This window comes from Dasypus novemcinctus, chromosome 3 (assembly GCF_030445035.2).
Source record: "Dasypus novemcinctus isolate mDasNov1 chromosome 3, mDasNov1.1.hap2, whole genome shotgun sequence".
Lineage (NCBI taxonomy): Eukaryota > Metazoa > Chordata > Mammalia > Cingulata > Dasypodidae > Dasypus > Dasypus novemcinctus.
The window spans coordinates 103,050,125-103,066,799 of NC_080675.1; the positions used below are offsets into that span (position 1 = coordinate 103,050,125).

Sequence of the window (16,675 nt, forward strand, 5' to 3'; positions counted from 1 at the left end):
CAGTGGCAAGTCATGCTGATATACATATTCTTGATAAGAAGTAACAAAACAGGTATTTTACATCTATGATTTTCCTCTCAAAAACCCACAATCCCAATCCAATAAGGATAAAACAGATAAATCCCAGTTGAGGTATATTCTGTAAAGTATCTGACCACAGCTCCTCAAAACAGTTAAGGTCATGAAAAACAAGTAAAGCCTGAGAAAGTGTGACAGCAAGGAGGAGCCTATAGGATATAACTACTAGGTGGAATTTGATAACCTGGATTGGATCCTGGAAGAAGGTCTTATTGTTTTAAAAACCTAAGGAAATTTAAATAAAGTATGAACTTAAGTTGATTATACTGTATCAATATTTGTTCAACTTCCATGAATCCCTGAAGAATAGCATGTATATTAATCTTTCTTACAAATAAAAGTGAGAAAGTATTGACTTTCCCCAAATCCAAGGGAATATTAAAGAATATAGAACATAGATCCAAATCTAATATAAAGGACCCTACATAAGACCAAAGAGAAAAATAACATTAGGTTTTGATACCACCAAAAAGTGACATAACAATCCTCTTAATAGCACTAAAATCTTGAACAAATCTCGATCCCCATCCTTAGGTATCTTACCAGGCAGAATATCAATAATATAAATGTAATTTTCCTATTACGAAAATTAGTCCTTTCTTTACTTCCTTTTGCAAAGGGTATTGAACAACCTTAGGCAAAGGTAAAGATAAGTCGATTTGAAACTTGGATGGGTTTCAGATGAAGTTATTTCATGAGGTCTTCTAGTTGTTATTACCACAAGGTTACCAGTAAGTCTATGCTAAAATTAACCGTGATCAGACTTTTAGTAGGGATGTCTTCAGGAATTTAAGGAAGACATGGTATTAATTTTCTAACTAAAAACAAAATACCATGCAATGAGTTGACCTAACAGTAGGAATATATTGACTTATGGTTTCAGAGACTAGAAGGCTTTCTTCCTCCTGGGACTGTAACTTCTGGCTGGCTGACAATTTGGGGGTTCTTTGGCTTTTCTGTCACATGGTGATGTCTTCTCCTTTCTCTTCTGGGTTGTGTTGACATCTGGCTTCTTCCCATAACTTTTTGTATGCCCGAATTTTCACCTTAACTGAAGTAGCATCTTCAAGAGTTCCTATATACAATGGATCACACCTATCAGACTGTGGATCAAGACCAATAACTTGTTTTTCTCAGATACATAATTTAATCCCAAACAGACACCTTCCAAAGAGCACTTAATGGGGCAATTCCATTTAACTTATAAATCTTTCCGATTAAATTGGCTGCTGTTGAGAAAAGAGTAGAATAGCATGATTCTCAGTTATAAGCCCAATGGTAAGAGTTATGGGCAGAAGTGTCTAAAGATTGAAGAAGAAGTCTATTCCTTTAGCCATTCTTTCATTCTGAAGTAGTAAGATTGACTTAGAAATAGGGTTTCTTGTAGAATTTATAACACAATTATGTGTATAAAAACTATAGGTTGAAAAGAATTTGAAGTTGGCTGCTACATTGTCCCTCAGATCCCTTCTAATGTGCTGTGCAAGAGACATATCTTTGCTTTTTGGTTTTTTACCAAAGCTGTATAGTTGTTATTCAAGTATCCTTACCAATGGGCTCTTGCTGAGAGGGATCAAACAATAATTTGAACTTTCGGTTTTAAGTAATAGAATGATTTAAATAAACTTATGTAAGGTGAAATTTTTAACTCAGTAAGTCACCAAATTGGGTGGAAGGCAGGAATGAAGTTAAATGTTCAAGAAAGCTGAAAACAAGCATTTGAATACAGCCAAGCTTCTCTATAATTCTATATCTTTTTCTCTCTCATATATTTTCTCCTTATTCCAAATTAAATTTTTGACAGCTGGAAATATGATTGCAGCAGTTTCCACACCTGACAATTCCAAAGGGACTGTGATTTGCTTTCTCTCTGTTCTCAGGTTTAAACATTCTGGAGAAAAGATCAGATTGGTACATCCTGGTCAGAGACTCTACCTGCCACATTCACCTATATTAGAAGGTATGTCATTATCACTTGGTGCAGCAGCCAAACCTTAGACCAATCAGTTTTGCCAAAGACATAGAATCTATAAGATGTCATCTTTGAATGATATTATATGGTTATTTCAAGATAGAGGTACATTTACAAGAAGAAACAGGATGCTGATCTGGGCAGACAACAGTAGATGTCACCAAAAAGTGGATATTTCTTTAGACTAAAAGGAATGGTCTTTGACAAAGTTTTACATTAATACCCAGAAATACACAATCACTATGCTGTTGGTTAAAATATCTTTTCATAGTGGATAGTCATAAACTTTTTAAAGAGATGAGTGATAGAACTAACCCTTATCTGTAAGTTTTGAATTTATATGAAGTTTCATGCCATGTACAAAACAATTTTTCCAATGAGTAGTTTTTTGCATTGGGGAGTATAAAGGAAAGCATAATGTTTTATCATGATTTTTGCTTCAGTGACTTTGGAACAAATTAAAAGTCCTAAACTCTGGTGCCAAAAAAAAAAATTTCTTGTCATAGATGTAGACTGAGAGGAAGGTAGGATAGAAATGCACTGTGAGGAGAAAGCTTTCTCTATGTCAACACACACAATGAGAAGTTTAGGAATCACTGCTACGAACTACAGAATATTGTTTAATCATGGAAGAGAATAGCCAGTGAAATTTCTAATTAGCAAACACAACTTCTTCAAAACAAACTGAAGGGATGATTAGTACAAGTTCTGGCTAGTAAACTGTAGATATACTTTCCAAGTATCCAACAAAGGTTTCTGAAAGAATAAATAATAAATTAACATTGGAAAGAAAAAGAACACTAGGGAGTGGATGTGGCTCCAGCAGTTGAGTGCCTGCCTCCCACATGGGAGGTCCTGGGTTCCAATCCAGTGCCTCCTGAAAAAACAAAAACAAACAACAAGCAAAACAGATGATAAAGCCAACTTGGGGAAGCCAATGTGGCTCAGTGGTTGAGTGCCAACTTCCCACATACAAGGTCCCAGGTTCAATCCACAGCAGTATCTCAAAAAAAAAAAGCTAGTAAGTTAACATATGGAATAAATTATGAGGTTTATTCATTCCAAATAAGGATTGCTTATAAGACAATAGAAATGCTGATAAACTGGTTAAAATATATTGAGAATGTATAAAGGACAGAGTCTTTTGCAATACATCTCTACCTGATAATGACCTTTGGTTTTCTTCCTTGAAATGGATATGAATTGTAATTTCTAAATGTGTTTATGCAAATCTCTCATTCTTATAGATGGGATATATTCATATATAAAACATCTCCCTACTAAACTTAGCTTGCAATGGCTGAAATCATACAAGTGCAACAGAAATTGTCTTACATGAAAAGAAGGAAGGGGAAGAATCTGGCTAGTTAAATATGTAAATTAAGAATGTTCCCTGAAGAATGTAGAGGTTGGAGAAGCTGGAAAACAGTGCAAACACAAACAGCACCCTGCAGACAAAAAGGTGCCCTGACCACAGGATTCTATTTTCTCTATTGTGATGGCTTATTTATCCTAGTGTGACCACATAGGCATTAATCTCCTATTAAAACATGATATCATAAAATATTCAAAAAACCCAGCTAATTCTTCTTGCTTTGATTCCCTGCTTATTAATGTTCACATCATCCCTTGACCCCTAGAGACTTCCATGTAATAAAAGAATGAGTCATGCCTATGTTGAAGTCCAGACTGTTTGACAGATTTGGTGGGGGCAGGAGAGGGAACAAATTAAAAGTGACAACAGATAGATATATTTATTCCCTTCTGATGCCCATTTACTAAGTCAAACAAAATTTCCTTATATAGCCCATTCTGTGACAATGAAGTGACTCAGTTTTAAACCCTAGAACATAGTAAATTCACCAAAGTGATGTCACCTGAGAGAAAAACAATTGGCCTTCTCCCAGAGGTACATTTCATTGAAACACTTGCTTCCTTCAATCATAGGCAGCAAAACAATATATCAATTAATATTTGAAAAGAACAATACTATTTTAATCTAAGGTCAAGTAAATATCAGGAAAGAACTTGGAAACTCAAGACATTGAAACAATATAAACTTAATATGCTTATATGTCAAGTAAGAAAACTCATAAAACTTTTCTCATTTAAGAAATCTTTCGATAAATAATAAGTTGGCTGCATAATCTCCTCATTGCCATCTTCATGTCTTTGTTCCTGAATGTATAGATGACTGGATTCAGAAAAGGAGTGAGAACTGCATCAAAAACAGCTAGTAATTTGTCTACATGTGATGTGGAGTAAGGCCAAGTATAAACGAAGATGCAAGGGCCAAAGAACAAAGTTACCACCATGATATGAGATGACAAAGTGGAGAGAGCCTTGGATAAGCCCGCTGAAGAGTGTTTCCAAACTGTGACCAGGATAAAAATGTAGGAGATAATCAAAATGACAAATGATCCCAGAGATATGAATCCACTGTTGACTGTGACCATGAACTCTAGTCTGTAGGTGTCTATGCAGGCAAGTTTGATGAACCGAGGAAGGTCACAGTAAAAACTATCCAACACATTAGGGCCACAGAACGGCAATTTTATAATAAAAACCAGTTGAGTCACAGAATGGATGAAGCCAATTATCCATGAAGCAACCAGAAGCAAAATACACATTTTCCGGCTCATAATAGTCAAGTACTGGAGGGGCTTACATATGGCAACATATCTGTCAAAAGCCATGGTTATGAGGAGCACCATCTCTGTACCACCAATGATGTGGAGGAAGAACATCTGACTGACACAGCCTCCAAAGGAGATGACTTTGTGCTTTCTGAAAATGTCATAAATCATCTTTGGAGAAATGACCGAGGAAACACTCAAGTCAGTGAATGAAAGATTGGCCAACAGAAAGTACATTGGGGAGTGTAAGTGAGGATCAGAGGCCACAGTGAGAACAATGAGGGTGTTTGCAATGATGCATGCCACATAAAACATGAAGGAGAACAGAAAGAGAAGAAGTTGGATATCCCAGGAATTAGATATTCCCAGGAACTCAAACTCTGACACCACAGAGTGATTCACTCCATCCATTGATTTATCAGCTGAGCACCTCCAGTGTTAACACATAAAAGAAAATAAAAAGGAAACTAAAATAAGAATGGAAATAATGTCCTAGAATTATAATGATTAATTGTTCAAGGATATTCACACTGCAAAATTTTATGTCCCTTAACTAAACAGTGAATTTCCCCCATGGTCACCTGAATCAATTGTGTCACTTCCACTTGTAATATTCTTATCACCATGGCCTCTCAGAATTATTTTCAACCTATAAAGAGAAGATAATAAATGTGAAAACATAGTAGAAGTGGATGACACAAATTGATAAGTTCAGGAAAGGTGGTACATCATAAAACAGAAAAGAAACATGTGGAGATGAACCATTTCCCAGAACTCACAAGTTCTATTCTTGAATTGCCCATAGAATATTCTTCACACATTCAGGTTGTCTCTCCTCCTAACCTCACATCATCTCATGTACATAATAGGACTCTTATAGTAATTCTAAAATCACTTCTAACAATTACATTTATAATGCACCCAAAGCCCACAGAGAAAGATGAGTATAACAGAACATAGTATAAGGTACATAGGTGACTCAGCAGTGTGATAGGACAAGACAAGAGTAAAATAAGGATTGATGAGTGGGCATTAAAGTATAAGTAGGAGTTACTAGTAAGATGGTTGACAATCAGATCATGGCCAAGATATACAAGGTGGGAAGGGGTATCTGGGAAATCAAGGAAGTTAAAAAAGTCAGTTTGATTTATCTGTTCAGATTCTTCATGGTCTGTAAGACTGTGAAACTTGGCTAAAGCTATTAGTACCCTAAGCAACTAGAGATTGCATAAGATGAAGAAATGCACACTAACCCTACCTTTGGCATAAAACCTTCTTCTGTCCTACATCCATTGGTTTTAGCCTCTTTCATGTCATCTCTCTGCTTCAAACCATGCAATGGCAATGTTCACAGCTCCCTGACAAAATCCTTGGTTACTACACAGGTCTCCCTGACTCACTCCTATTCTTGTAGGAATACTTGTTAGCACATGGAAGATGTAATCTTCTACCTGTGAGTCAAGCACATCTGTGCCTCAATCCCAATATGTAACATTTAAGCATGCTGCTAAAGGTAAAGTGTGTTGAGAACAGAGAACAGAGGAGTTTGGAGTGGAAACAATAAAATGCTAATAAAATAAAAGTATATGAATGCATAAGAAACTTGAGATTTGGTTCTGAAAGGAGAGGGCATAAGAAACACAACATTATGAAAAAGTTCAATCCTAACATTTTGCCTTTAATATTTAGTTTGTATTTACATGCACACACAAAATCAGTTTCACATGAATATTAAAATTTCTCATAGAACTACTACCATACAAATGCCCCAGAAATTATCTAGTCCAAGTTTCTCATTTACTCAAATGAGAAGGTAACAATCCAGTGAGAGACACATAAGTACTTATAAACAGAGAAATTAGTTTTGTTTTTTTAATCTAGATATGGCTTTGGATTCTACATAATAGATAAATAATAAAGGGAGAAGAGATAATCCAAACTCTAACACTTTCAGTTCAATACAGTAACCTCTAGTCACATATGTTATTAGATGAATTTTTTTAAATGTACTTCCCCAGTTGCACTAGTACATAACTAGTAGATATTTATTAAAGAGTGCAACATTGAACATTTCTAGTCATTGGGAATCTTTAAATGTTAACAAAAGTCCTGTTTTCTCCTTGACATTTTCCATGGTGTTCTAGGTCATAATAATCTTTTCCTTTTCTCCTAAAGTCAGTAAACTTAAAATTTATTTGGAAAACTAATAAATTCCCACATAATAAATAAACCTCAATATTTCACAACATAGAATACGTCCCAGGTGTTTGTTGTTGGCAAGTAAGGATATAGAAGTTTCTGCTGGGAAATTCAGAGAAAACTTTAAAAAGGCTCAAGAGTTTGGTGTGAGGTTTGAAAATTAGTAAGAATTTGATAAGCTGAGGGGAAAGTAGAAGGTATTCTGAGAAGATAGAACAGTGTACTTCCTTCATTAGAGAAAATTCTTTGCTACTAATCATCTTCCTTCAATGTTTCATTTTTATAGATTCTCTCTCCACAAATACATTGTAAGTTTGAGGAGGACAAGGGCAATTTCTTCTGTCTTCTTTGTTTCCTACAATACACAGTGTATTAGTCAGCCAAAAGGGTGCTGATGCAACAGAACTCTTTTGACTTTTATAAGAGTATTTATTTCAGATAGAAGCTTACAGTCACAAGGCCCTAAAGAGTCCATCTCAAAGTACCATAAGGGGTACTTTCTCACCAAACTCTGTTGCCACATGTAATGTAAGATGGCAGGCAATATCTGCCAGGGTTCAGCTTTCGTTCTTTCTCTTAAGGCTCCGTGGCCCCAGCTTCTTCCAATCTCAGCTGTAGGCTGGTTTAAGGCTCATCACACTCCCTAGCACTGGTTTCTTTCCAGATTCAGCTGTTCTGTTCTCTCCACAAGGTCAGCTGTAGACTCTCAGGTTCATCTCTCTTCCCAGGGCATGTCTGTGGAGCCCTCTCTTTCCCTGCTTATCTACTTTTCTGTGTGTTTACTTCCATGTGAGAGTCTATTTTATCAACCCAAGGGGCTGGGACTCAACATTGAGTCCCACTTTAGTGATATGGTTGAATCGAAGGCCTAATCTTAACATAATTTAATCAGATGTCTCAACTGAATCTAATATAATCAAAGGATACCACACCCAGAGAAACAGACCAGTTTACAAACATAATCAATATCTTCTTTCAGAATTCATAAATAATTTCAAACTGCCACATAGAGGGAAACGAATAGTAAAGATTTCTTGATTATTGCATTAATAACTCTTCCCTGATGCAAAGTCATTTCTTTATGGCTGTAATATGCCACAGTTTTTAATTTTGTAAACTATTTTTCAATTAAGTCCAGCATACATTAAGGATATTTTCTAATCCAAACTGTTAAGAGATTTTCCAACTTCTTCCAACAAGAGAGTACCTAATATTCCTGCCAAAAATGCCCATCTGAAGAATACAGGCACCTTTTCGCAAATTTTATATAGGCCTTGGTTTAAAATTGATGAAGTCTTAGAAAACAGTAAAAAGGCTTCAAAGGAAAAAAGAGACAGAGAAACAGCTTCTGTTTTCCAGCCTCCATGAAAAGATTAATAGTGATCTCCCATATCCACCTTAAAGGCAAAGAAGAAAACATGGATTTGCTTTCACCAGATTTTAAAGATTTCTAAAATAGGTAATAATGGAATTTTAGAGCAGGCACAATATATACCAAATGCCTACATATTTGATCATAACCACCTGTTCGGGGTGGAAGGGCAAGAATATATCAGATGGTAGAATTATTTTCATTTATAAATGAGGATCTGAAGCTCAAAGAAATTGGCAACTTATCCCAAATCACAGAGCTAGCTTGTTGGGAAGCAAAAATCAGGTCTTCCGATACAAGTTCAGTGAAGTTTTCATGACATCATGCATCTGTGGTTATTTTTTCATGATCTAAAACAAGAACTCATATTATTTCTCTCAGAAGCATACTCCATTATGCACACACAAACTTTTAACCCATGTATAACTTGACTTACCCATGTTATCACATCTACTAGTAGAAAAGTCAAAATTTAAACCCACATTTTATTACTACAATTTGGAAGGCGTAGCATTGATGAGAATGGGAAGGAACCAAATACATCAAGGTTCATTGTCAGAAAAAATTTAGCAAAATGAAGGGCTCATTTATTCATTAAGAAGCCATAACAAATGATAAGCATGAAAAGTCATAAAAAATTAGGAATCATTTAAAATTTGAAGTCATGAGAAAGAAATACTTGTTAAAGAATAACATGTCCTTACCACCACCATTATTATATCACTACTCTTACTATTTTTATTTATTACCTGCTTTTTAAAAAGTTCAGCTTCCATGCACTGCAACAGGAGACAAGGTAGAAAGGAATGAAAAAAAGTGGTGGTAACTTTCTTATGCTACAGTGATACAAAAGGAAAAGATTAAGAAAAATTCATGGGTTCAGTCCTCTAACATTAAAAAGAGAGAAACTATCAAACTGTAAAAAGAGAAACAAAAATATATAGGTAATGAATGGTGACAAGGTATAAACAGAAAGACTATAAATGATATATTCAGTAATGTAGGTAGAAAGGTTTTTTTGCAAAAAAAAAAAAAACGGAAAACTGTTCATTAATAGCAGCAATAAATAGAAAGGTTTCCAAGCAATAATGATTATTTTGTTGAAAATGGATGTGATGAACTTGGAGAAAAGGTGCAAGGAGTATTTCTGTGAAACCATTCAAAACTGCTACATTAGAATTTTAATGTATGTATTTTTTTGTTTGTTGCTTTGTTGGTTGGTTTTGCCATATGAGCAGAATGAGATATCACAAAAGAGACAGAGATCCTTAATGACTAGAGGTCCACTGAAATTGTTTCACCAAATTACATGCTAGAAGATACAGCATGTGAAGCCTAAAATAAAATAAGTGAAAATTTTATAAAATAAGTGAAGCCTTTAAATGGAGAAAATAGGAAGAAGAAGAATCAAAGAACGTAAAACCAGAGACAGTAATTGTAAGGTTAAGGTGATAATTCTTTCTCTCATACCTTGATTCTCAAATCTGGATCCCCATTAAGATTAGCCACACTTTCTTTCATATGCCTTTCTCCAGAAAATGTCCCCAACTCTCCCTTCTTATGAAATTTCTTCTCCTTCTGCTCTTGCTGTTTCATCCTACCTCTCTGGAGGCATAGAAACCTGAGGCTGGAGTTATTCTTATCATACAGAGGAGCCCACCACCTCTTACAACCCCTCTCCACCACCACCATGACCCATCTAAGCTATCAAAAATTCACAGAGGAAAGCATGGCGAAGGAGTCAGGAAAATTACCCAAAGCAGATTTCCTCTTGTGCATGAGGATTAACCACCTCACACCACCCACCCTCCCTAGAACAAGAAGCTATATAAAACACTGCTATTTTGAGAGAGGTGACTAATTAGCTACTGCAGAAGGTGATGACTGTGCAAAGCTTTAGAGTTCTGGGATTCTTAGACTGAGATCATCAGACCAAGGGAATTATCTCATCGGAATGTCAGGAGGGAGAAAAGAGGTGTAGAATTTTCTTATCAAGAGTTGCCATTTTCTTTGTTCACATGCATTGTATCTTTATTTTATGATAAGAGACCCAGGGGAATATCTAATATAAAGGAAAACGTAATTTCTACTTTTTCTATGAAAGAATTTGGGAACATTCCAAAAAATAGTTGTAGATCTTAAAAATATTGACACACTTTGTTAACTAAGTCCATTTGTGTGTTCAAAGGTCCAAACAATAGCTTAGAGCATCAACCATGAGTAACCATAAAATACATAGGATAATGTAGAAAATGAGAATATCCAGAGTAGAAACAGATTGGAAATAGAAAGACAGGAATAGAGACAGAAACAGGGATGGAGATGTAGAATATGTGCATATACCCTTTACTTCTTGGAGAAACAATGCAGCAATTAGTCTTAACAGACAAGAAAATCTAATTCAGCCCTCAACCTCTATGATACCATACCTCACATACTAGCTAGTATTCATTCCATTACAGGGAAAGGAGAATTGGTAAAAGGAAAAATTTTATTAAATAAATGATGTGTAAAAATCCCCAGGATATCAACCAAAAGAGTTGATAGAGTACAGCAGAAAAAGAGATTTTTAAAAATCACCAATAAACTAATAATTATAGGACACAAAATTAAGTTCAAAGGGAGTATTTAATTCAGAATAAAGTACAAAATACAATTTTCTTATATTTTAAATATAATGATGATTAAAAAATTGGTCTCAATTCAAATTGACAACTGTGTCAGGATCTCTAGATGATATAGTTGTTTCACTGAAATAACAGTTTGGAATCTAATCAGGGTGTGACGTACTTGCACATTGAAGAGGTGGGCAAATACACTCAAAGACACAAATTCTTAGCCAGAGCATGATAATTAGAAATTATGTTTCTGAAGTTTTCTGTGATTAATCATTATTCTGATCTTAAATTTCTGTGCTTAGAGCTGCAAGTACTTTCCAAACCTTAAATGCAGCTGCACATCAACTGTAATATCAAATAATCCTACAACTCATTATTTGACAAAAGGAGCCAAGACATCAGGTATCCTTAAATTTATTAATGAATGCTTCAACATTCTATTTATCTTTTAAAATATAAAAAATTACATTACATAGTATTTTCTGCATGTGGACATTGACAATTCTCAGAAAAGGTTAAAACTCTTGCATTTATCCTTCTTCACAAAACAGAAAGAAAGGCAGGCTTCAAAGTGTTTCATTGATGGCTAAAAACATGCAGAGGTGACAGCAACAATATCTTCTCAAATGAATTGGCCTTCAGAGAAATATTGCAGGAACTTCTCTGAATGTAGTTAAAATTACAGATTAATGGATCAGTAGGTTTGGGGAATATGAGTTATCAGAAGCCCCCATTAGAATGGCTGTAGCTGTTGTTACCTCAAGGTTAAGTTGTGAAAAGACTTGGTACTGGGTTAAGAGAGAGAAACTAATAAAATATGATCACCTCCTACTGGTATTCATAACACTGTGTGATTCCTCTTCTGTACTGTGTGACAAATAGCATACAACAGAAGTGATGATATATCACTTCCTAGATTAATTTATAAAACGAGGAAAATGGATGAGGCTCAACCAATTGGGCTCCTGTCTACCATATAGAATGTCCAGGGTTTGATGCCCAGGGCCTCTTGGTGAGGGTAAACTGGCCCACATGGCGAACTGGCCCATGCAGAGTGCCAGTCCACACTGGAATGCTGCCCTGCACAGGAGTGCCCTCCTGCATGGGTATGTCACCCAGCATGGGGAAAGCCACCCCGGGCAGGAGTGACAGCCAATGCTGAGAGCGGTGCAGCAAGATGATGCAGCAAGAGACACAGAGGAGAGAAAATAAGAAGAGTAGCAGAACAGAGGGTAGAGGTGGCATAAGAGAGTAGTTGTCTCTCTGCCACTCCAGAAGGTCCCAGGATCAGTTCCCAGAGCAGCCTAATGAGAATACAAGCAGAAACAGAAGAACATACAGCGAATGAACACAGAGAACAGACAACAGGGGGAAATGGGGAAGGGGGAAAGAGGGAAGAAATAAATAAAAATAAATCTTAAAAAAATAAAATTAAAAAAATAAAACAATATGACTTCCATCTTGGGATCGCTACCTCTCTGTTACTCCAGGGTAGAGTTGCCAAATAAATATTTCAATTTGCTAAATCTAGCAATCCACCCTGGGGAAAGGAATCTATCATGTTGTGAGTACCCTATGAAGAGCCCAATGCAGTAAGGAACTAAGGCCTCCAACCAGCAGTCAGTGAGGAATAGAAACCCTCTAATAACATCGTGAGTCAATGTGGCAGTGGAGTTTCCAGCATTAATTGAACTTTGACATGACTGCAGTCTCTGCCAATAGTTTAAGAACAATCTCCTGAGAGACCCTGCACTTAAACCATTCAATAAACAGCTCTCAGTTTCTTGACTCTCAGAAACTACATGAGATAACAAATGTTTGCTGTTTTGACCTGTTAGGTTTCGTATATGTTATTTCTTACACAGCAGTTAAATTTTTAGGATCCCAAGACAAAGAATATATAGCCAAGAGAAAAAGTCATATTGGAGAAGTTGGGAACCCACTCTAAAATATTTTTTGAGACTTTCAACTGTGCTGACATGTGCTTTTATAATGGGCACACAGAATTTTGGGTTGGCTTTACTAAGTACATCAGAGATAAATATAACTCATTGAGACAAATAGTAACAGACATAATGAATGAATTACTAATTATAATATAACTTCTGAACTTTTTGTTTCAGCTCCAACAATTTAAAGCTCTTGCAAGCTTTCACTCTCAACTTTAAAACAAGAAAAATGTTGAACAAATTGAAATTCAAGGATTCCATTTCCCTTACACAATAGATCATATGTAACTTTCAGAAAAAAATGCTATAAGGCATACTAAAAGAAAAAGAGAAGTTACTGTCTAAATAAACAAAATAAGCATCTGAAGACTCATATATGACACACATTTTCAAATTATTCAGACACAGAATTTTAAATAACAATATGGTGTTAATTATTTTCAAGAAAAAAGTAGACAGCATGCAAGAAAAGAAGAGTATGGTAAGCAGAGAAATGGAAATTCTATTATATAATCAAAAGGATATACTAGGAATCAAAAACAGAAAAATGCCTTTTAATACTCATTTTTTCAAATATATACATAAATTATAGATTCATATTCTCCATTTCAAGTAAAAAAGGTAAAAATCACATACATATGTATTTACTTTGTCATATTCTCACCTATATGAAGGAAATATATATGCAGACCAGCCAATAAAAACTACCAAAACTGAAAAATAAGCAGAGATAGGGAAGCGGACTTGGTCCAGTGGATAGGGTGTCTGTCTACCACATGGGAGGTTCGCGGTTCAAACCCCAGACCTCTTTGACCCGTGTGGAGCTGGCCCATGCACAGTGCTGATAATGCTCAAGGAGTGCCCTGCCACGCAGTGGTGTCCCCGGCGTGGGGGAGCCCCACGCGCAAGGAGTGCGCCCCGTAAGGAGAGCCACCCAGTGCAAAAGAAAGTGCAGCCTGCCCAGGAATGGCGCTGCACACACGGAGAACTGACGCAGCAAGATGACCCAACAAAGAGACACAGATTCCCGTGCCGCTGACAACAGAAGCAGACAAAAAGAAGAACACGCAGCAAAATGGACACAGAGAACAGACAACTGGGGTGGGGCAGGGGAAGGGGAGAGTAATAAATAAATAAATAAAAAGCAGAGATAGATGGGGAAAAAGAGCAAGATAGCCTAAATCTGTGGGACAATTTCATAACATGCAACATATGTGTAATTGGAATACCAGAAAGTGAAAAAAAAAAAGAGAGAGAGAGAGAGAACAGAACAGAAGAAAGACAAAAAAAATCACAAAAGATTTCCAAAATTAATGCTCAATATCAATCTACAGATTTGGAATCCCAGAGAATATACAAGCAGAGTATATACCAAAAAAATCTGCATATAAGCATATCATATTTAACTGGGGTAAGTGAAAGACAAAGAGAAAATGTTGAATCCAGAGATTAAAAACAACTCACTGGAAGAATTGTGGGAACATGGTCAATGGGTTAGTCATATAAGTCTCAGCTCTCACTAAAACAACAGAAAAAGAGCCAGGGGCTGCCTTGAGGACCAGCTTTGGAGTACAGCAAACCAGGACACTGCTACACAACTCTCAGAAGAGTGAGGGTAAGAGAGATGAAGAAACCAAAACAAGTAATTGTGAGTTATTAAACTTCCCAGCTGCCAGGAAGGGCTCCCCTCTCTCACCCCCGAGATTTTAAGTGAGGGCCAAACTCCTGGGGAATTGTATCTGAGAGGAGAGCAAATGTCTTCCTCCTTTGGATATAAATAGAATGGGGAAGTAGGAAGTACTCTGAGTCATCTAAGAAGGTACTGTACAGATAGGGAAACCAGGGGAAAATCGTGGGTTGCTTGCCTTGGTGGCCAAAAGCAGCACACAAACCCAGTCCTTAGGGCAGATAGACTACCTGGAGTCCCTGGCCCGCGCCTCCAAACAGGAGTGTGAGGGCACATTCCCTGTGGGGAAGTGGGGCCTGGGAGGGTGGAGAATGATTTCTTTGTGGTGGGTTTAGCCAGCTGGGCCCCCCTTGAATATCAGAAGGGACCCCAACTCGACCTGGAGAAGGGAGGGGCATCTCCTCAGGAAGGCTGTCATGCTCAGACACCTGGGTAAAGAGATGAATTTCATCAGAAAGGAGGCAGAGACAGGAGGCTGATCAGCACAACTCCAGAGGACTGCAAGGAATCTCTCCTGCCCAAGGAAAAAAGGGCAGATAGCCTTTTGAAAGGCTAATTATCCTAAGAAGGTAGGACAGCTTAGTGGAAGAATTGCTGCCTAGCACACACAAGATCCCTAGCTCAATTCTTGACTCTTTGAGAAATGATACATCAGGTTATCAGACATCCAGCTGAAACTTAATGACAAGGAACATGTATTCTCTTTGTATTAGCTTTTCTCTTTTTTTAATTTCCATCATTTTACTCACTACCACCTGGTTCAAAACCTGCAGAGGACAGGCTACAGGATGAGTGATTGATGAACACAAGCAGCCTGAGAAGATCCGTAGGGATATAAGAGAGAATGCTGTTTATCCATGTTTATTTTTGTTTTTTGTTTTTGTTTCTTCTGTCTCCTTTTTTAAAATGAGTTGCTGCTGTCTTGTTTCTTGTTTGTTGTGTATCCACTTTCTTTGTTTCCCTGCTCATTTACTTTCTTTTTTCTTTTTGTCTTTTGTTTACTAATTTACTCTACCTACCCTATTTCTTTTCTCTCCTTCATCTTTATATCTTTTTATATCTATTGTTCTTTTATTCCATGTCTTTTATTTGGTCTCCAGTTTTTCTTGTTTTTTATCTCTCTCTCTCCTTTTTCTCTGTTTACCTTCTTTTCTTTACTTTTATCTTTCTCATCTTTCTCTTTTCTTTTCCACTCTCAGTTTTCTAGCCTTTTAATTCAGTCTATATATTTTTCTCTATTCTGTTTCCTGTTTCATTGTTTCTATTTCACTTTTCTAATCTTATTCCTCTGTGCTTCTTACTCATGTTAATTTTTCATTTCCTAGGAATTGTATGGCTCCTCTCCTAACTTTCACTATTACTGTTACTATTATTCTTTTTCTCTTCCTATCTCTTTCTTTTTCTTTCATCCTAGTTTTTTTCTTTCAAAGGAATATAGACAACAACAAGGAAATAGAATAAGTGGAATGAAGTGTCAAAGTGAAGCCTTACCATACACACAAAAACAACAACAAAATAAAACCATAGACTAGAGAAAGAAGCTAATCAACAGAATAAACCCATCAAAATAAACAGATGCATAGACACCAACAAAAAATTACAAGTCATACTAAGAAATAGGAACTATGGTCCAGTCCAATGAAAAAACTAAAAACCAGAAGGAGATGTAGAATATGGAACAAGTAATAAGAGATGTCCAAACAAATATCATGAAACAAATTAATGCAGTGAAGGAAGAGAGTAAAGATATTAAGAAGATGCTGAGAGAATATGCTAAAGAAACTGTAAACATACATAAAAAGATAATGGATAGTAAGGTGATGAATGACACAATACAAGAAATCAAAAATACACTGGAAACACATAACAGCAAATTTGAACAGGCAGAGGAAAGAATCAGCAATTTGGAAGACAGTACACCTGAAAACAAACAGATAGATAAAAGGATGGAAAAAAGTCAACAGGGACTTATGGATTTGAATGACAACACAAAAGACACAAATATATACATTATAGGCACCCCCGAGGGAGAAAAGTAGGTAAAGGGGACAGAAGGAGTGTTGGAGGAAATAATGGCTGAAAACTTCCCCGCACTATTGAGGAAGATGGACGTACATGTCCAGGATGTGCAGCACACCCAAAAGAGTACAAATCCTAACAGGCC

At 36.4% G+C, this 16,675-nt stretch overlaps 1 protein-coding gene across 1 annotated transcript; it reads right to left on the bottom strand.

Annotated features, from left to right (window-relative positions):
• Nucleotides 1-4,158: 4,158 nt before the first annotated feature.
• Nucleotides 4,159-5,097, bottom strand: LOC101422263 (olfactory receptor 4F3/4F16/4F29-like). The gene has a single exon (XM_058288148.1). It carries the CDS (start codon nt 5,095-5,097, stop codon nt 4,159-4,161), a length of 939 nt encoding a protein of 312 aa, XP_058144131.1.
• Nucleotides 5,098-16,675: the final 11,578 nt, after the last annotated feature.